Below are 21,643 nucleotides of genomic sequence, written 5' to 3'. Positions count from 1 at the left end.
TTTTTTGTTTTGTTTTTTTTTCAAAGCAGATTTGTAGGTTACCCACATGAGGGTGCTGCTTAAGACAGGTTCCTGGAAATGTCAAATCACTATATTATATACCTGGAACTGTTATAACATAGTATTATATACCAAGTATACTTAAATTTGAAAACAAAACAAACACACAAAAATACAGGTTCCTGGATCCTATCCCTTTTACAAACTGAAGTCCAGTCTGGGAGAAGGGGACCAGAATCTGCAGTTTTTAGTAGACACTGCAGGAGACTGTGGTGTAGCTAAAATCTGAAAAACACTCGCGTTAGGATTTGTAGGAAGCTGAAGCGCAGGCCAGTCTAGCTTCCTGTTCGGGGTCCCTTACGGAGGGGATTTACAAGAGGAGCCCTGTTCCCACACTTGCCTTCTTGTGAGTGGGGCTGGGGTCCCAGCTGAGATGGCACTTCCAACCCTCCCAGGAAGGGTCTGGGGAGGAAGAAGATGGAAGGAAGGTGCCCTAAGAAAGGGACTGCCTGAGGAACCAACTGGTGCGGTCTGCGGTCCCTACTTGCAAAGGCAGTCTTCTCCGACATTCAGGGACCAAGTGAGGGAAAAGAACCAAGACTCTGACTCCCAGCCCATGTGATCTGTTTCAAGCTGTCCTTCCACCTGCTGTAGGTCACTCGATTTCCAGTCGCTGGGGGCATGGGCAGTAAACGAAGGGAGGAAGAGCAAGCCAACTCCAGAGGCGCACTGGACTCTGCCCCCCCCGCCCCCATCATCGCAGCCGGTATGCAGGCCTGCAAGAGCATTTCTGATGTCATTTCTCCGTGTCTTCTCTGTCACCTCACCTACTGCAGAATTCCCTACTAGAATGTGAAACCACCGCCCACAGAACTGGGGGATGCTAGTCACACAGCCGTCCCTGGGCGGCTCGTCCAGGCCCCCAGGGATGATTGCCAGGGTTTTCTCACTGCCTGCTCTGCTTCAAAGGCTACACGTTGTGGGTCCCGGGTTGCCAGCCATACTCTACAAATAAGACTTTTCTAGTTAGTTCTGAGTAATATAATTTTATGTACATACAGTATTAGAATATTGTACAGATTCTTTATTTCTACAATGTGCTTTTCTCGTTTAAAAAACAAAAAAGAAAAATGCCCTCGGAATTTTGTTGCTGCCTTTAGTTTTTCACGGTTTCATTTCTTAATTATGCTAACCGATTTGTACCAAGACTAAGCTGTGGACAACGGGTGCAACACTGAGCGGCAGACACAGGAGCAGAGGGCCAGAGTGTTCTGAACGAATGGGCCGCCCGGGCCAGCAGCTTCATTGGCCCTTTCTACACCCACATCCTTACCAAAGGGCCACAGTTTCTATTTAAAGGAACATCATAATAATGTATCCACTCTCCTGTCCAGTCTTTGAGAGCTGAACATTCTGGTTCTATAAGCAGAATGTCTGTGTGCAGAAAAACCTACGAAAACTCTTTGCATCCCTACAGGCCTGTCCCTTCTCCTTGTGGGGCCGGGCAGTGGCTCCGAGGGCAAAGTGTGGTCCATCGCGTGTGACGCTTTCAGTACATGAAGGTCAAAGGAAGGAATCGGGTGGGGCACAGACCCCGCTTTTCTGCTGGTTAAATGTAAGTGTGGGTGATATGGTCAAGTCCCTCTTTTTTTTTCAGCTAACGGAAGGCCTTTCCCAACTTGCATTAAGGTTGTCTCCTTGTCTGCTCTGTATTTCTCTTCAAATGAGCTGGCTGAAGTCTGTAGTGTTGGCAAATAGAGGATGGAGGGGCAGTGATACTTTTACTGGACTTTCTTCCAGCCCCAGAGATGCAGCCCAATAGTGGAACTCCTTCAAGGGAATCCCCAGATCTGTGCCTCCTCCCCCTTCTCCCCACAGAAATATTGTAGAGTAAGAGCCCTGGATAAGTCCACTCGGACACATTTTCTAATCTTAGCAAGTTTCTAAAAGGCCTGTTGTCTTGACACATTACTTAGCTGGAAGCAGAACTGTCAAAGGATTTCCTTTGTAACTGCCCTTTCTGTACACGGCAGGCAGTAACAACTGCTGAATGACAGATAACTTACAAGAACGAGGAGGAGACACACAAGCATTTTTGCAAAGGGATGGCTAAGATGCGTCCAGATTATAGAACCTGCCCTATCCTTAGAATGGTATTTAGATCAAGTCTAGCTTTTAGAGTCCAGGTCTGGTTAATTGCCAGGGTGGCAAAGAATCGCATGCACCAATATAAGCAGGAGTCAAAATGCATTATTAGTCGACGATCGAACCTCACATTGTAGAGATGAAATAGCTGTGATTAAGCTGCATATTTATGCTGGGAAATGGCTTAACTGGATGACTACTATAAAAGTTGTTGGCCATTATGTTACACCTCTCATCTGCTTGGGATAAGGAACTTTATTCTAAAATGGGTCTCGTTCAAACTTCACAGAACTTTGCAGCAACTCACGACTTGACAAGGTTGTATCTGCAAACTCTGCCTTCACGGATGTCTAATAAAACAAAACTCTGGATCTCATGCGGCCCAGAATTCTTTTTTTCTTTTCCGCTCTGAATGTGTAAATGGAATTTTACACGCCTCATTACCGACCTCCTCCTGCTTCCTGTGTCAGGTGGAGATTGATTTTCCAGGTCCTAGCCTCGGTGTTGCAAGCTTTATTCACTTTTCATTCCAACAAGACTGGCCCCTGTTTGCAGGGGAGGAAGGCTTTGTTGAGGCCTATGAGCCCCCTTTCCCTCCAAGCCGGAAGAAAGTGGTCTAACCAGAGAAAACGCAGATTAGCCAGGGCGGCCACCCACAACGCCGCTGAGCCCAAATGAAGGTTGTTTAAAAAAAGGCACAAAGTCCGGGATGGGTGCGTTGCTCCGGACATCCCAGCGGGCGCACCAGATTGGCTGCTGTATCTAGACCCCTGAGTTGATTCCAGGCTCTAGGTCTGGATCGCCCTCCAGAGTTGGCTCTGGAAGCTTCTGGATAGTGTGAGGTAGGGAAGGCTGGGAGGTGCAGTAAACAAATACAGGCCTATTGGAAAGTAGTGTCACGCGGCCACTTCCTTCTCTGTGCATGGAGGCGCTGGGGCCAGTGCTGCGTAAAGGCCCCGCGGCCCCTCCTCCCCGCTGTCACGCAGGGGCATCTCCGTGTCCACGCAGGGAGATGAAGGCTCAGGCCCCGCCTTGGTGCCCATACGCTGAGGCTGGTTGGAAAGGACTACAGCCCCACTCCGCCAGGCATCCCTTCATTTCGGTGCCCCGCCAGTTACTGCCCTGGTATGTGTCCGGCCAGCTGGAAAGCCATCTTTCCAAACAGACACGAGGCTAGAGGCTCATTGGAGAAGCCCGAGGGAAGCACCTGTATTTGAGAGCTGCCCAGGACCCGGGCCTCCTTCCCTCCCTTCGTCCGGGCTGCTGCCCGCACTGACCAGTCTCTCACGGGGCGCTGAGTTTGGCCCCCACTCAGCACAAGGGAGGGGCGATGTTCCCGCCGATCCCCCCCCCGCCCAGGGACCTCGGGGACCCAACCCAGTCTGCCCTAGGGCCCACATCACTAAAAGGCAGTTTGACCTACCCCGAATTCCAAAACCCAGAGGGTCCCGGCTGGGGGAGACCGAGAAAGGAGGTCAGTTTGGGAGACCAGATTATTTGTGGGTCTACTCCTGAGCGAGGCATGGAGGGGAGGCGCCCCCAAACTCACTGGGGTTCGTTCACCTGCCCCCGGGAGACGCTGCGGTCGGTGAGGAAGGGGGAAGGAGCAGCCCGGGGAGCTCCATCCTCCCCTTTCTCCCCACCCACTCCGCGCGGGGGCGGGTGGTGAGCTCACAAAGGCCGGGAGGCGGGGCGGAGGCCAGGCTTAGGTAGGCGGCTCCGCTAGGCTGTGATCCTGGCCCGCCCAGGTGAGCGACTCCGGAGGGGGTCGGGAGGAGGAGGTGGGGGGCGTAAGTACCATGCTTCCAAAGCTCATTGCCCGGCCCTCAACCTCAACCCTCTAGCACATCTAATCTAATTTCCTCCATTCCACCTCCTCCAGGCAGGCTTTGGGGGTGGGGTCCGCTGCTGCCCAGCCTGCCATATCCCTCCCCGCTGGGCACGGCCCCCTCTCCAGCGGCTCACTTTGGGGCAACAAAATCCCGCCCCTCAGAGTTTGGAGGTAGTCCGTTCATACCTCCTTGGACGTGACAACCCTCAAACAAGTTACTGAACCTCTGTGTGTGTTTTTCCCTCAATCAAATGGGTCCTGATTAGGAACTAACCCTTAGTGTAGCTGTGAGGATTTAATAAGAACGCAGCCCTGCAGCCAGCCATGGCCCCTAGTACAGTCTATAAATGTCTGGACTGCTTTAAAAGTTCCCATCACTGCCTACTCACCCTGTCTGTGGCCCTCCCCTCCCCCTCCAGGCCATCTGTCCTGGCCGAAGGACTTCACTTTTAAGAGATGAGCCCCCGGGGTGGGGGCTGGCAGCATCAGCACCTGTGAGATGCTGCACCCGGCCCACCCGGGGGAGGGGACCACAGGCCACCCCTGAAGAGGAAAGGGATCTGGCTCTGGAGACAGCATCCACACAAACTGGTGTGACAGCAGACCCCTCCACCCTCTGCTCACCCACCTTGGACTCCATGCCAGCCTTTTGGGGTTTCCGATCCCTTTAGGCAGAGCTCAGTGTCATTCTTAGTTGTGGGGATGTCCTGTGCTTTGCAGGATGTTGAGCAGCATCCTTGGCCTCTGTTCACTGGGTACCAGTAACACCCCATCCCCCAGTTGTGATAACCCAGAATACCTCCAGACCCTGCCAGATATCCTGAGAGGGCTGGTGTGGGCAGCAAAAGCCACCGTCGAGACCTGAGTCCCCCTGAATCAGAAAAAGCTCTGGGGTGAGGGTGTCTCAATAGCCCCTCCCCCAGTGTTCTTACGCCTTACCTGGGGGCCCCTGGGTCTTGCTCATCTCTGATTCCTAAGGTCTGTCACAGTTGGTGGCCACAGTGTGTGTACAGTTCACGACTGTCAGATGGGGGATAGATGGAAGGTTGGCAGAATGGGGGGAGGCCCCCAGGACAGGGGGAGACCCTGGTAGGTGGTGATATGTATATCTGTTGCCTATGTTCACGTAAGAGGGGAAGGCCCCTTGGTTTGGTCACGGAAACCAGCCACATCTGGTTTTGTGTAAGAAGGTGACACTGCCCCTCCATCCCAACCCCCTGGCAAGGTCACGCGACTGCCAAGGGCTCTCGCTCACGTGAAGTGCGTTCTTAAAGCAGGGGCATTTGGTGAGAACCTCATTCCCTCTTCCCGTTATCAGCTGAGGGCAAAAGCATGGAGTCTTCCAAGCCCTTCATGAGACAGCCGCCAATCACACACCAGGCTACAGCGGTAAGTGGCGCCGTGCCCTGCACGGATGGGCCTGCCCCGAGAGCCATAGTCCCGGTTCCTGGCCCTGCTCTGGCCCACTGCCCATGTCTGTCTGGCCGACTGGGCCAGTACAGGCACTTTAGCTTTTGAGATACTTGCTAAGAGCACCCCATGGCTGAAGGCGGTTGATAACTGGGTTCTGATAAATGGAAAGATATAACTCAGGACGTGACCTGGTCTGCAGGCAGCACTGCAGGAATGTCCACTGAATGCATTTGGGCCAGGCTACACACAGTGCTATGCGTATGGCCCTGTCCTTCTTCCCATATTGGGCTTTCTCACATTTGATAATAGAACTGTGCTTATGGCCCCATTCCTTCCTGTGTCCCTTAGGGGGAGGGTGACCAACTGCCCTGCTTTGCCCAGAATGGTCCCAGTTTTAGCACTGAAAGTCCTGTGTTCCAGCTAATTAATGCCTTAGACCTTGGCACCTAGACAATTGGTTACCCTACGTAGAGGCTTCTGGGCTACCGAGAACTTACTGAGACACAACTCTGTGACAAATCTGGTGACCCCAATCAGTCCTCAGCTCTCACATACAGGTGTTCGTAGGAGGGGAGATGCAGGGGCCACATCCCAAGGTTGCCCAGCTGCCTCCTGGTCCTACTGGTTGATTAAGAGAACAGGTTCTGGGTTCAAACAAACTGAGGCTCTAGTTTCTGCCTGACCATTGCCTGTGTGATTGTAAATAAGTTCCTTACCTCTCTACGGTAAGCACAAACTCCTATAAAATGGGTGTATTTGCTGTCTCACAGTTCTGGAGGCTAGAAGTCTGAAATCAAGGTGTCGGCTGGGCCGTGACCCCTCTGAAGGCTCCAGGGAAGGACCCTCCCCCACCTCTTCCAGCTTCCAGTGGCCCCAGGCATTCCTTGGCTTGTGGGAGCATCCCTGAGGTCTCTGCTTCCATCTCCACATGACTCTACAAGTGACCTTCTTCCCTGTGTCATCTGTGTCTTTGTGTCTCAAATCTTCCCGTCCCTTCCTGTTATAAGGACACCAGGCATTGAATGTAGGGTCTACCCTAAATCCAGGATGATCTTATTTCCAGATCCATAATTACATCAGCAAAGAAAGACCCTATTTCCAGATAAGGTCACATTTATAGGTACCAGGGGTGAGAACTTGTCTAAATGTATTTGGGGGACACAGTTCAACCAACTGCATGGGGTAATAATGAATTTTTAAAATAAGATTGTGGTGGGGATTAAAGGAGCCAGCATACGCAGCCTGTTTAAAATGTCTTGGCGCTTAGCAAGACTCACTAAAGGTAGCTTGTGTTCCTGTGTGTGTACATCTGTGCGATTTTATAGAATCTGTGCTCATCAAAGTCGCCTCTGATGGAGGAGAAACCGCTGTGGCAAGGCCCCTGGCTTTCTACCGTCTCCCCCGTGACATCAGGGTAGGCTTTCATGGCCCAAGGGTTGGGGAGACTGGCTGGTGGGCAGAGGACTTCAAGGTCAGTCTCGTAATTAGGTTCTTCTGAGTGGTGGCTCCCTGCAAGGTGTACGGGGGCAGAGATTGCTGCTTTCAACTCCGAAGCCGGGTGCTCCTTACCTGGGGACAGGGGCAAAAATGTTGGGCTTCAGTTATGAGAGTGAGCTTATTTATTTTGCAGTTTAAACGCAACTTCTTAACCAGTTTTTTCTCGTCTGTTCTTTTTTTAGAAGTGGTTTCATTGTGACAATATGACAGTACTTAGGATTTTGGCACCCAGTTTAAGTAGATGGTTGTGTTTTACCTACACTAATGGTGATGATTATCTGTTATTTTGCTGGGAAACGGTGAAAAATTGTTCCAGGGCTCGATCTCGCAGATAATGAATTTACCATTTTGTATAATAGGTCTCTGCTTTTAATAAGCCCGCAATTTCCCGATGGTCCGACAAAAAAGATCCCAAATTGCATTTGGGAAGTGTCAAGGAAAATAAGCTTTCTCTCTAAAAAGATGAATAATTTCAATTACTCCTCAGTCTATCATTTTGGCCCATTACACGCTTTCCCTATTTTACCGTTCAGGCTGACATCAGGGGCTTCGCTATCAAAGAACATTACTGTCATCGCCTTTGTTGAAACGGGTCTTCCCTGCCCGGCTCCAAGGTCATTTTTCTCCTGGCCTTGGGAGGGCCCGCCACCGTGGAAACATCAGCCCCGCTTGTATTAATGGCCTTTGGAAAAACGCAGCATTGTTGGCCAGGGAAGAAATGCCACGTCATGAGCTGAGATTCTGGGGCGTTTCGGCAGGTTCTCAGTCCTTGCTGAAGGCTGCGATTCCGTCGGCTCTTGCGGGCTTCATCCCGTACCTGAGCTGCGAGGACACCTCCAGCAAGGACAACATGTCCCAGTGTCTGCAAGCCTTCCAGGAGAAAACGCAGCGCTACAAAGACCAGCAGGAGGAATTGCGCTGTTCCGTGGCCCCAGCGCGGAGACTGAAGCCCATCTGCTCCGAGGAGACGGTCCTGCGGGCGCCGCACCAGTATGATCGGCATCACCACCCCTTGAATCTGGGTACCAGCTCCCTGAAAGCAGCCCCCTTCACCCCCCAGGCCCAAGGGCAGGGCCTAGCAGGGTTTGGCAGGCCCATGGAGCTGTCACCACAGAGGACTCAGAATCCAGCACTGTTCCACATCCCCAGGGGGCAGTGAAAAGGGAAAGGCCCAGTTCCTTAAAATGAGAAACATTTCCAGGGGGAGAGGGACACAGGTCAGGGGACAGGATGACAGGAACTGAGAGCCCCTGGTAAGTCACCGTGAAATGTTCAGACAGCGGCTGCCTCTCTGCTTTCTCTGTGCCGGGCACCATTTCTTCATCAACCACTCACAACTATCCTGTGAGGGAGACACTGTCATTCCCATTTTAGAGATGGGGGAGTGAGGCTTCGAGAGGGAATGTCCCTGTCTGAGGTCACACCTATGTTGGAACCCAGCTCCTCCAGGTACTAGCTGGACAGGATGGGGTTTTGCCCTGAGTAACAACCACAAAAATAACTGATAATATAACTATGTAATATTAATAATCACAACAGTGATTTGCCCTGGACTGTTTTTCTGGTCTAAAGGCTTATAGGAAAAGTAACGGACTGATTGCCTTTCATGTTATTACTGTAATTGTGTGGGGACTTTCAAGGACACCTTTCTTGTCCTTTTAATTTTTCTAAGATATTGTAAAGAATATTTGCCTAAGGGTTTGGGATTTAGCCCAGCTCTGCAACTTCTTGCTGTGTGACCTAGGGAAGGTTGCTTCCCCTCTCTGGGCTCTAACTCCTTCATCCACCGCAAGGGAAGGATGGACAAGATGCTCCCTAGGCTGCCTTCCAGCTCTGAGGTTGTGGGACTCAGTGGCCTAATTTGATTTTTACAGCAACTGGAGGAGGCAGATGGGGCAGTAATCTTTCATCTCATAAATGTGAAATTGCCCAAGGTCAGCCAGCTGGCCAGAGTCGCTTATGACCTGCAGACAGGTTCCCAGTGCTTTCTCCCAGTCTGGATGCTTCTCTCTTTCTTAATTTTATTTATTTTTAGAGAGAGGGGAAGGGAGGGAGAAAGAAAAGGAGAGAAACATTGATGTGAGAGAGAAACATCCATCAGTTGCCTCTCACACATGCCCTGTTTGGGGACCAAACCCGCAACCCAGGCATGCGCCCTGACCAGGAATCGAACTGGTGATCCTTTGCTTTGCAGGATGACGCCCAACCTACTGATCCATGCTGATCAGGGCAGGTGCTTCTTTTGATTCCCTTATGTAAACTGTCAAAGAGCCATGTCTGAAGCTTTTCATCTGAGAAAGCAGCAGGATCTGTTTCAGAGCAAGGACTTAAGTATCAGACGGATGTGGGTTTGAATCTGAGCCCTACCACTTTCTTGCTGTGTGACCTTGGCCAAGTTTCTCTTTACCTCTAAAGTCTCAGTCTCCTCCTCTATAAAATGGGGGTAATAACAGTAACAACTTCTTCCAGTTTGCAAGGGAATGAAGTCGGAGGCTATATGTATAGCCCCTGCCAAGGTGCCCGTCACGGAGCATCAGCCAGCCAGTGGCAGCTGTGGTTAGGACGTCCACAGGCCTGGGCAGCACCAGAGCTAACCGCTGGGATGCCAGCTGACCTGGGAGCACTGCCCATGGTGGGGCTTCTCAAAACCCTCAGGAAACGCGGTGTCTCTTTACAGAACTCAAATACATAAAGAAACCTCTCCAGGAGCCCCCGATCCCTGGCTGGGGGGGCTACCTGCCGAGAGCCAGGGTCAACGAGTTAGGCTGTGCCACCCGGTACACCGTCATGGCCAGAGACTGCTACAGGGACTTCCTGGATATTGTGGAGCAAGCCAAGAGGTCACGCCTGAAACCATACGAGGAGTAAGTCTGGCTCGGGGCGTAACCACAGGTAACAAGGGGAAGGTCTGGGCCTGAGTCTCCCAGCTGCCCCCATCCCAGCCCCAGGACTACTTCTGTGTCTGATTTATTGTACATGGGGCTTCGTTTGTTACTGCAGGTCCTGCCTAGTAGCCGGCTACCCTGTGTCCTCTGCCCCCCAACTCTCACCACCCCCAACCCCCCCACCAGTGCTCAGCATTCTCCCGAGTCCTGCTTGTGGCCTTTGCTGGTTTATAGGGAGAGGCTGACAGTAAAAACCAACAGAGCCACCACCCTGGGAGCAACTTAAGGCCCCAGGGTGCTGAGGGAGGGCTTTCCCTTCTGTAAAACAGAGATGATAATCCTTACCTTTAGGATAAATGGTAGGGGTTAGAACTTTTGAAAATATTAATAAAAGGAGTAACTCTGAAAGACTTCTGTTCTTTCTTTAGAATATATGGAGCTAGGTCCACGCAACCTCCTCCAGCTCCTTCTCCAGAAGTTTTGCAGCATGAAGGGTTGCTGCCGAAATACCCGGATCTCTCTGTTCCAGGTGAGGCAGGACTCTTCCCCTCCCTTCCCACTATTCTTAGAAAGGGGAGAAAACATTTGCATGGCCTCTCTGCATCACAGGAGCACCTGACCACGGCTCACGGGGATGGTTTCTCTTCCAGGTGGAAGCTGTCCCTTCCTTAGAAAACCCCTGATGGAGGACCCCAGACCTCTGGTGACATGTGGCTGTGCTCAGGGACAAAATGTGTCGTGCAACAGGAAGATTTATCTGGAGCCACTGTCCTCCAAGTATGCAGAAGGCTAACGCAGACAGCCTCCCCAGGAGAGCTGATCTAGGGAGCGCTCAGAAGCTTGACATTCTCCCAAGGGAGTCAGCCCTTCATCCACACCCCAAGAGGCACTAGAGAAGTCTTCTAACTTAAAGAGTTTTTTTCACGGACCCCAGCAACCTGACTGGTTGGCAATAGTGTGCCATGTATGAGAAAGGCCTGTGATTGTCCTGTGGGAATAAAGAGGTTACTTCTCAGCATGCTAGGGGCTTCGGTGGTTTTTTTCCAGGTTATGAAGAGCCAGGTGGGGCCCATCTCTTCCTAACCCTGAGGTGCACCTGGACCAGGCTGTGATTGAAGCCCTGCCCAGCCCTCTACCCTGGTGGTCCTCACAAGCCATACTGGGCCCTGACATGGTAGCCCCGACACCATCAACAGACATGCAGCCCACCCCAACCCTGGTGTTTCAGAATCCCGGTGCCCAGGAGAGACCGGCTGGCAGACAGCAGCCGGGTTAATTTCCTAGGGGTGGCGTAACAGAGCACCACAGACTGGGTGGCGTAAGAAAACAGATGTTTCTGGAAGCCTCCAAATGGAAGGAGTTATCAGGACTGTGCTCCCTCTGAAACCTTAAGGGAGAATCTCCCCTTGCGTCTTCCCTGCTCCAGAGGGCTTGCCGGCAGTCCTCGGTGTTCCTCGGTGCATAGCTCCAGCCTGTCTTTGTCATCACATGGCGTCCCAGTGTCTTCGTGTCTTCACATGGCTGTCTTCTTATAAGGACGCTGGTCACATTGGATCAGGGTCTGCCCTTCTCCAGTACGACCACATTTAAGCCTAGCTAATTACCTCTGCAACAACCCTGTTTCCAAATAAGTCACATTCTGAGGTTCCAGGGATTAGGGCTTCATCATACCTTTCTCGGGGGGACACAATTCAACACATAACACTGGCTAACATCCTCTTGCCACTGACAGGTGCTCTCTCTGACCTCACTCAGGAGCCATTGACACGCGGAGGAAGTCAAAACAGCTGCTGGGACGGGAGGCCATCGGCATCGGAGACCCGGAAACGTGCGGAGCCAGAGGTTTAGTGAGCTATGCCCGGGGGTCTGTCCACGGCAGGAGTTCTCACCGGGGCTCCCTGGACCCCCACGGTGCCGTGGGAGAAACCAGGAGTCATGTCTTTGATGAGAAAAAAGAACTTGATGAGGAAAAAAAGTTACATCTTTGTTCTCACTAACCTGCAATGGAGCTCAGTATTGCCTTCATTTATGGAGGTAGGGGACACACTACAGCTGTACCTGTCTCCTTAGCCCCACGATTTTCAGCCCGTGTGCCACAAGAATTTTTAAAACCTACAATACCTGACTGTTTAGTCAGGGGCACTGACCCCTTTCCCCTTAGATTTTCAAGTTTTTTTTTTAAAGACAACAGCCAACACAGCAATAGCTGTCTGGTGTAAATGACTCGAAATTATACCTATTTATGATCAGATTGGCAAAAAAATATGATATGTTTTTTGGTGTGCTGCAGAATGTTACTAATTAGTTTATGTGTGCCAGGAAATGGAAAAGGTCGAAAATCGCTGCCTCGGCCCAAAAGAAATCACAGGTCTTTTCACGTCCTAAGACATTTGTTACAAACAGCTGGAATTACTTTGTAACTATTGCAGTTATTAGAGCCACTATACTCTCTAACATATTGTTATTCAATATAGGTATAAAGAAACATGCTATTTCATATATTTATTCTTTCTACTATTTTGATACTATTTCAATATAATTAGTTTCCTCTGCAATCTCCTGTATTTTACATTTATTTTTTTAAAGATTTTATTTATTTTTAGAGAGAGGGGAAGGGAGGGAGAAAGAGAAGGAGAGAGACATCGATGTGTGAGAGAAACATCAACCGGTTCCCTCCCAATGCGTGTCCCCAACTGGGGACACAGCCCACAACCCAGGCATGTGCCTTGGCCAGGAATTGAACTGGCGACCTTTTGGTCTGCGGGATGATGCCCAACCCATCAAGCCATACCAGTCAGGGTTTTACTTTACATTTAAAAACACTGTTCTGAGAAGAGGCCCAAGGTTTCACCAGACATGGTTCAGGGAAACAGCCAAGGATGTGTAGAATGAATGTCATACAAAACAGAACAACAGCCCAAACCCCATGGGACCTGGGATTACAGTGATTTGATTATTAAAAAATAATGTGATAGAAGAACACTGTAGTGGAAAAATATTTGATATAATACATGCAAAAAAAAAAAGCAGGCATAATAACAGCAAACCCTTGTGTACACACACACATACACACACACACACACAAAATCCTGTTTTTGTTTTTTTTTTTAAAGAGAGAGGGGAGGGGGTAGAGGGAGCTAACCCATAATGCTAACAGTGGTTATTTAGATGATGGTGCTATTCATCATTTTTATTTTCTTGTTTGTGTTCTTTTCCCCAATTGTCCACAGCCAACAGCTATTGTTGATGTAATCAGGAAGAGACGTTATTTTAAGCATCCTTACTTGAATTGATTAGAAGACATGTTAATCTTTTAGTGATTGTACGTTAGAAGAAAATGTTACATTTCAGTACAAGGTAGCTGGCTGGCATTCTCTTCAAAGGGCCCAGAGAACAGTTGGGATTTTCTCAGTTTTGTTGAAGCTCCGGAAAGTGACCTCACAAAGTCCCAGAAAGGAAACCAGGAGATAGATCCCTCACGTGCCTGGGCCGGAGGGGTCCAGCCGCATCACCTCTGAAGGCCCCTCAGAAATGAACCACGTGGGAGTTGAAGCTGGCTGGTCCCCTCTCCCAAACCACAGAGCTTATGGGTGACTGCTCTGGGCTCAAGGTCATGGAGATCTTTGCCCATGAAATTAAGGGGAGCCAGGGCCAAAACAGCTCCTTGAAACTGCCCTCACGTTGACCTCATCCTTGGCATAACATCACGCATCCAAATTTAAGTCCCTGACGATTTCATTCGGCACCGACCTTTAAAAAAACAGCTTGAACTGTAAAACACAAACAAAAAAACAACCACCCCATCACAGAGGTAACAAAATTGAATAAAGGCAATTTAAAATAATTGTTTAATAGTATCTAATTCTCTGCAACTTCAAGATTAAGATCATCAAGTTCACTGTGCAAATCTGTAACTCCTTTTGTTGAAGCCATTCCGCATCACTATTCTTTCCTTAATCTTTATCCTTTTTGTTTCTCCCTAGCCTATAATTTCTAGAGCGTCGTCTGTCGGGGGAGGTAGAGAGGTGATGTTACTGCTCAGAAAATTATCATTATTAGCACAAGCTGCATCCTTAATGAGCTCATTCTTGCCACTGACAACAATTCCATTACCTGATCAGACAAAATTCCCTGAGTCTGGAAAGGCTGAAGAAGCAGAGGGTGCGGACTTGTAAGTTTGCCTTTGTGATCAGGGCCTCTTGTTGGGATAGTCTGACCTCCATGGTGGCTGTGGGGTGGGGATGCATAGTTTCCCTGTCCCCACTCCCATCCAGGAGGGTGACCAGCTGGTTCTGAACAGGCTCTCAGTCATGGCTCTCCCTTTGCTCCAGCACCAGCTACAAAGCCTGTGGCCAGGAGTCAGGCTCCCCACGTTCAGATCTCAGCTCTTGCTTTTGCAGGGCTGTGTGACTCTGGATATTTCCTTAACGTCTCTGAGCTTCAAATTTTAGTTTGTTAAAAGAAGATGATGAAAGAGCCTACCCAGCAGCGTGTGTAGGAAGGTAAGAGATTGGGCAGGTAAACCTAGCCCGCACAAGCTCAGTAAATTTTATTATCAATTACCTTTGGGGTAAAGAGACCCAGGAACATTGTGATAGCTGACCTGGGTGAGGGGTAGGGACTGGTAGCAGAGACGGGTTCAGAACCCAGGGCTCCTGGGACCTAACTGAGTGCTCTTTTCACTGCTGCTGTTTTCCCAGGATTCCCCGCTGCGAGGCAGGCAGAACAGGTGTAATGAGCGAACAATGAGAACAGCAGCTTGCTAGTGTCAGTCTCTGGCCTAAGCCCTGTACCCAGAATTGATTACTTCATTAGTATAAATACTTTAACTTTACAGGGGAGCAAACTGAGGCACACAGAGGTTAAGTACTTTGTTCAGGACCACACAGGCTGTAACTAGCAAAGCCAGGATTTTTTTTCAAAGTATATTTTATTGATTATATTGTTACAATAGTTCCAATTTTGTCTGCTTTGCTCCCCTCTGGCCAGTACCCCCCTTCCCCCAGCAATCCCACACCCCCTAGGTCATGTCCATGGGTCTTGCATACAAGTTCTCCAGCTTTACCCTTTCCTATATTATTCTTTAAAAAAATTAATTAACTAATTTTTTATAACAATAAAAAATAACAACCCCCCCCCTTATACTTAAGACTCTTTATAATCATAAAGGACAATGGGCAAAGGTCTCGTGCTCCTTTAGCTGCTTCAAGCTGGACATGGTCGCTGTCCTACCTACCCTTGGGTCCAAAAATCCCTAATGAGAGTGGGGGTGTGGAGGGGAGGGTGGCCTTCCCACATGGGGAAGGATCGTGCAGACTCCAGGTCAGCTGGCTGTCCCCGGGACATGGTGTGCTTGGTTTAACAGGCTGGCATCCTTGTTGTATCTTCGGGGCAACAGATTTGGCAACAGGGTTAGAAGGCATCATTCAACCCATAACCCCTAGATGACAAAAGGCAGGGATTAATTTTTCAATGTCCCAAATTAGGGGAAAAAAGGACTTCTTTGGAGGAAGGTGTGCCAGGCACGTCACACCTGTCCAAAACCCTTTTGTCCACTATACTTAGTTTGGGCTGAGGGGAATGTTTTAGAATTTCCCCCCTCTCAGACCTGTGGGCCCTTTCTGTCTAAGCCATTAGGATAGAAAAGAGAAACCTGTTTTAAGGTGAAGCCCACAGACCACCCCATTCTTCACCAACCCAGCCACTTAGTTCAGCCAAACCGTTGAGTCTCAGGAGGCAGTGCTGCAGACAGGATTAAGTGAGGCCTATACGTACAAACAATCACGCAGGTAATGAGATCGTAGGCTTATGCCCTTTGAAAACAGAAAACACATGTTAATTTATGCAACATTACCCACAAACCAGTCTCTAAATCTGCTAGATTGTCTAGTTGGAAGGCATTTGACATTCTTCTTGCCTGTAAATTAAGCATCTTTGATGATGCCACAGACCTAGTTTAACTTTCAAATGAAAACAAACTTTAAATAAAAAGAAACTTTAAAGACAGTTAGCTGCACTACTTTATAGTCTACCACTGAGCATTGTGATTTTCCTTGATTCACAGTTTTTCTCCTTAAGATTACCCTCCTTGTCATTAAAGGGACTGCATTAAGTCCAGTTTAAATTTATCACTTTCATTTGCATAAACACAATAAGAACAGCAAATGATCACATATGATCTTTAAGTCTGCTTTGCTGGAACTTACACAAGGAGCATTTAGGGTGACCTTTAGTCTGCCCTTCGGGGCACAGAAGCTGAGCCACATACCTGGCATTCAGCCTTGCCTATAAACACCTGTCTTTTCCAAGTCCTTCTGGTTTTCCATTGTGCCTTAAGGTCCCTTATAACCATCTTTCAGGAAAGCAACCTTCGTTCCTTCCCTGGAGAGAGCACCATGGACCGCACAACCAACCAAGGTGCCAGGCCTTTTTCTCATGGGCTTTGTTACCTTTGAAAGTCAATCCTAGTTTTTCAGGGCTTTTTGGTAACAACCAGAACCCAAGCATGTCTCCTTTGGGCATGACATTCCAGTCAAAGTCTTCAAAGCCAGGATTTGAACCCAGGCACCCCAAGGCCAGAATCTGCACACTTAACCGTCACACACACTGCCATGTCTCATGAACCTCCTCTGTGGTCGTTGTAACAGGAACACAAACGACTCCAAATTCAGTCACAGTTTCAGTGTCGAACCGATTAAAGAAAGGAAAGAGAGGAGAGGACACACGAGAAACACAGAAGTGGAATGAGTGTGATAAAACCAGAAAGACACAGCCACGGGGGCTGAGAGCCGGGCTTGGGGTTCGTCCCATTGGTCTGTGCCCCGTACCTGCCGAATGGTCTTCATGGGAAACAAGCACTCGAAGGCGCAGTTTTCTGTTGCACAACACTAACACCTTCCTCATGAGGCTGTTTGGGGGGATGAAATGGGGTCACACACATGAAGAGCTCGGCCCAGCATTTCGCTAACGTAAAACTCACAGGCCTTCTGCTTCCTTGTGAGCACAGATAACAGCACAAGAAAGGAACTATAAAAAGGTGAAAATTAAAAGTTCATTTAAGGCTCAAGACCAGACGTCTGCACCTCTCTGCCTTGCTCCTAGGCCTTGCCCATCAGACCCAACCCCAGACTTCTGAGTTGGGGTCTTGGTTTCTTCTTTCCCAGAAGGCTTCTGGGTTCCTTAAGCACATTACTCTCTCTTCTCTAAACATCCAAAGTTTCCCCTGGTGCCCAGCCTAGAGGGAGCACACCACAAGTGGGAGCTGCCATTAGGTGAGGTGGCCCTGGCAGGTGGAACCCCTATCTGCTGTCTCCTCAGCAGCTGATAGGGCTGGGCTCAAGGGCAGGGTGGGGTTCACCAGTCTCCGCCAGTCTTTGAAAGTCAGGAAAAATACAGGTGCCCCCCCCCCCCCCAAGGAGACTGATATGTTCCCAACAAAAAGTCCATGCCCATATTTAGATGCAAACAAGGTTTGTCTGGATTCTCCAAAGGCTGAGAGGCAGTGTGTACCCCATCTTTCCTGACCAGCCTGGGGTATCACCAGGAAAGGGCACCAGGCACTCCATGGCCTAGAGGAGCTGGGCACCCAGCCTCCGTGTCCTACGGGCCTGTTTATGGTACGAGTTCTCACGAAGGCGACGCCAAGGGCAGCTCTCCCCGTCTCTCCCTGCTCCCCGAAGTCCCAGACCCCAGCTCCAGTTTATCTAAAAGCACTTTTATTTGCTTAAACAAAACCCACTTTGGGGGGGGGGCTGATTAAATTATTTTTAAACCTATTTGTCTAAGGGCATTTCTGATTTATAATTTGTGTGCACATTTATCACGTCTACAGCTTTGCAAATGTTGGGGTTGTTTTGATTGTCCCTTTGTCCTAATTTTATCTACTTATAAACATTCCAAGGGCTTTCTAGCAATATGTGTAGAAAACCTTTTTACTAGATTTATTGTGCTGGATCAGCCTTTTATTTGAAAGTGACAACCCTTTTAATAGGATATCAATTACTATGGCCCTACCTTCTAAATCAGGGGTTGGAAATTTTTCTGCAAAAGGCAGATAGCAAATATTTTAGGCTTCATGAGCCAGATGGTCTCTATGGCAACTACTCAATTCTGCAGTTTTAGCAGAAAAGACGATACGTATGTAAATTAATTAGTATGGCTGTGTTCCAATAAAACTTTATTTATAGCGCTGAAATTTTAATTTAATATCATTTTCACGTATCATAAAATATTGTTTTGAATTAAAAAAAAACATTAAAAATGTGAAATCCATTCTTAGCTGAAGGGCTGCTACCCAAACAGGTGGCCTATTGAGCCCTAATTCCCCAATCCCTGCTCCAAACCACAAATTAACCCACAGGGATGATGCTGGCCATGATCTGGCCGCAAGTGATTTGTATTGTAAGCAATAGGAGTCAAGCAGGTGCCTTCCTGAGAGAGAGCCCTTTGGAGGGGGCTGCGAAACAGAATCCCCACGCACCCAGAACACGGAGCATGTAGCCCAACCCACTGCTGAGAGAGGGATGGGGTGACATGGAGCTCAGACTGGCTGACAAAAAGCCTGCAGTGGCTCGGGAGGAAAGGCAGAAACAAAGGCCTGGTAGAGGCTTGTCACACCCTGCATTAAAGTTAAAATCTAATTTGGATGAAAATGGATGCATAGAAATGAAGTGCCTGCACCGTTCTGTTGGTTACCTTGCGTCCCTGTAACGATAGCTTTTACCAAATTCATTCCCTGGGCTTGAAAATAAAGATGTTTTTGAAATGTGATTTTGTCGTCTTACAAATTGTTTTAGCTTTGTGAATGGTGCGAACTCCGTTTCTGATCTGCCTCCAACAAAACTCGAGCATTAAAGTGTTTAAGATTCAATCAAAGGCTTGCTGTGCGCGGCACCCTCTTCAAATAACAGAAAAATCAATTCGATTTTTATTTGGAACACGGTTTGTCATAAATAGCATTCTAATAGATAACACTGATTATATGGTAGCAGATGTAATTTATATATACCGAGCTCTACACCTTCATCAGAGCCGTCATTAAGGAATTTGACAACGTATGCAGGAGAACAATAAATGCCAACCGGAATGTATACCAGGGAGACACAAATGGGAGGCTGAAGTGGGCGACACTGGCACATGCTATACTTATAAGCAATAATATGCCGTCCAAAGTAGCCTGCGTTTTTAACGAGCGCTCTTTTGATGTTGTCATTTAAAGTATCTCATATTCCTGAAGGTCAGGAATAAATGGCACTCTTAGCATTTCAAGCCAGTAAAAGGAAAACTAATTTGTTGTTCATTTAACATAACATGTTATGGAATAGCTTTGTAAAGTATTCATTATGTCTCCCCTACGGGAGGCTGAGGAGGTACGCTAGAGGTGCCTGGTTTTTAACCCCAGGCTTTCTGTCACCCCGATGTCGCCGCCAGCGTCTTGATTCAGCGAGATAGCGTGGAATTACATGGTTTGTGCGTGGGCAGGTAAATGCTAAGACGCAAAGCTGTCTACGCCACTGTAGTCTCAGCTGGCTCCAGCAGGGGGCTGCCCAGGCCCTGGGTAGTGCCATTTGGTACAGGGATGACAGCATGACAAGGGGCAAGACTGTCACAGACTGAAGAGGAAGGTTTTTGATGGGACAGACACAGGTCCCCAGGAGAAAGAGGGAGGCTCTTGCTGTGTGTCTGGCAACAGGGACAGATAAATCAAGTTTGAATCCAAATATGGACGTGAGAGCATCTTGGGGTCAGAGGTACCCATGCAGTCACCTCCCGCCAGCGGTCCTTCCTACCGGCCATGGGTCCTGCATCCAGGATGGTGTGAACCCCCTCCTTTTCTTCTCCAATTTGTATAAACCACTAAAACTACATAAAAACAGCATTGACACACACCACTGTATCCACCACCTTCAATGAGCAAAGATGAACTTCGGTCATATTCCCTCCAAATCCTTTTGTGATGAAAAACATATAGCATTCCTGATGAAGAACGATTCTGCATGTCTATGTTTTGATATTTTATATGACACAGGCTGTGAGTTGCAGCATTTTGTGAATAAAAGTGTATACGAATAGTATTTTCTGTATCTAACTGGTGCCTTCCCGACACTTGCTTTTCCCCTGGACAGGATATTTGGGGGATCTGCTCACGCTGCTACATATGGACCTTTGTTCATTTTTTTATCATTAAAGTTACACTTTGGACAATCTGAAGGGTATGAATGTCATGTTGCTGTTTTTGTTTATAGTCCCCTGATTACTAGGGAAGGGGAATCTCATTTATTATTCACTTTTCTCTTTGTGCCTTGCCTGCGCATGTCCCTTTGCCCAGTTTTCTGTTGGGTTCTTCTTCCTTTCATGTATCCTGAATACCAGTCCTAGGTCAAGTCCACTTCAAATACCATCTCTGAGGCTGCACTTGTCTTTAATCTTGGTTGTTGGTGACTCTGTGACTCTCAAAAAATAACGCTGGCTCGCCCGTCCTTCCTGCTTCACTTCTGGGCTGTTTGTCCTGTTACAGGGACTGTATTAGCGCTTTGCATCTTTATCATATTTAATCGGCATGGCCACCCTTAGTTTGGGGTAAGTGTGGAGGTTGGAGACGTGACGTAGCCAGCCCCGGTAGCACAGGTAAAAAGGGGAAGCCGGGGTTCAAGGTCAGCCTCACCCCACTGTGGAGGCCAGCCTATATGCCACACGATGAGAATGAGGAAGAGTTAGGATTAGAAAGTGTCATGTAAACGCTTAGAAGGAAAACACACATGGTGGTCTCAACCTTGGCTGTACACCTCCCGTAGATTTTTAAAAAATACTGGTGCTGGGCTGCACCCTGGAAATTCCGATTGGTTCAGGGTACAGCGCAGACATGGGGTTTTCTTTCAAGCCCCACACTGAATTCTGTTACGCAGCTAGGGCTGCAATTTTACTGAGATCGAGGAAGTCTCAGAGAAGTTCTCGGGCAAGGACCTATTTCACTGCACCAGGCCAAGATTTTAAATGCCATACAGTGCTTCAGGGAAAAGAATTGTAGAAAACACAAGGGAAAAAGAATGAAAGAAAAATCCCAAGGTATGGAGCTCCAGCTCTTCGTCCTGCTAGGAAGCAGAGGTGTCCCCTTGAAGGGAAGGGGAGCACCTCCCGCCCTCATTCTTGGGATCTCGGTGGGTGAGTCAACCCCGGTTTCCCTCAGCTCCAGCCACAGCTGTCACGACGCCTTTCATGGACTTGCTAAGTGGAGCCATTTCTGGATTTTAAGAAATAAACAGTGAATGCTCCGCTCCTGCTCGGCCGGCCGGGGTCGGTGGGAGGCCAGGCTGGGGTGGACGGATGCCAGGCTAGGCCCACGCTCCACACACACCGTGAAAGGATAGTAGACGCGTGCATATTTGCCGTAGGAACATTTTGGAGGCTGCTTACCTGCCCATCGGCACAGCCCATGTGCCTGCCAGTGGCATCTGCGAAGCTCTATGAAGAACGAAGCAGCTCTTTCTGTACCGTTACAGGATAATACCCAGTTTATTGATAATGTGAAAAGCAAGGTAAGGATGGTGTGCGTTGCCGGCTACCATTTGTTTAAAAAGGGGGCGGCGTGGGGCTGGCTGTGTGAGATGCACACACACATATGTGTATGTAGACTATTTCTGGAGAAAAACTCAAGCTGTCCCTTGGCGGTGGGCTGGGGGCTGAGAGACCTGGGGGCCAGGATGGAGGATGACGTACCTTGTGGAAGAACGCTCGTCTGGATCACTGGCATTTTGTGCCAAGTGCATGTATTATTAGCTTTGTGTTTAAGCTGCCCTTCCTCCACGACACAGGCTGGTCTAATGTCAATAGCAAGGGCTCAGTGGTACCCGCACGCACTGGCTGCTGTTCTGTG

The 21,643-nt window shown here is 48.8% G+C and overlaps 1 protein-coding gene across 1 annotated transcript; it reads left to right on the top strand.

Moving 5' to 3' along the window:
• The first annotated feature begins 5,308 nt into the window (after positions 1-5,308).
• Positions 5,309-10,564, top strand: SPMIP5 (sperm microtubule inner protein 5). The gene is made up of 5 exons (XM_090279563.1): positions 5,309-5,351; positions 7,678-7,908; positions 9,564-9,750; positions 10,200-10,300; positions 10,422-10,564. Exons 1-5 carry the CDS (start codon positions 5,309-5,311, stop codon positions 10,562-10,564), a joined length of 705 nt encoding a protein of 234 aa, XP_090135689.1.
• Positions 10,565-21,643: the final 11,079 nt, after the last annotated feature.

Source organism: Furipterus horrens, unplaced genomic scaffold (assembly GCF_987537825.1).
Source record: "Furipterus horrens unplaced genomic scaffold, mFurHor1.1.pri manual_scaffold_5, whole genome shotgun sequence".
NCBI lineage: Eukaryota > Metazoa > Chordata > Mammalia > Chiroptera > Furipteridae > Furipterus > Furipterus horrens.
Note: the sequence above shows the minus strand (reverse complement) of the source record. Positions and strands in the feature narration are given on the sequence as shown.

Excerpts from the sequence above, each read along its gene's own strand:
- SPMIP5 (XM_090279563.1), top strand. The coding sequence starts at position 5,309 with ATGGAGTCTTCCAAGCCCTTCATGAGACAGCCGCCAATCACAC. Across the intron at positions 5,352-7,677 it reads GAGACAGCCGCCAATCACAC|CGGCTCTTGCGGGCTTCATC; the intron begins ACCAGGCTACAG and ends CTGCGATTCCGT. Across the intron at positions 9,751-10,199 it reads CGCCTGAAACCATACGAGGA|AATATATGGAGCTAGGTCCA; the intron begins GTAAGTCTGGCT and ends TTCTTTCTTTAG.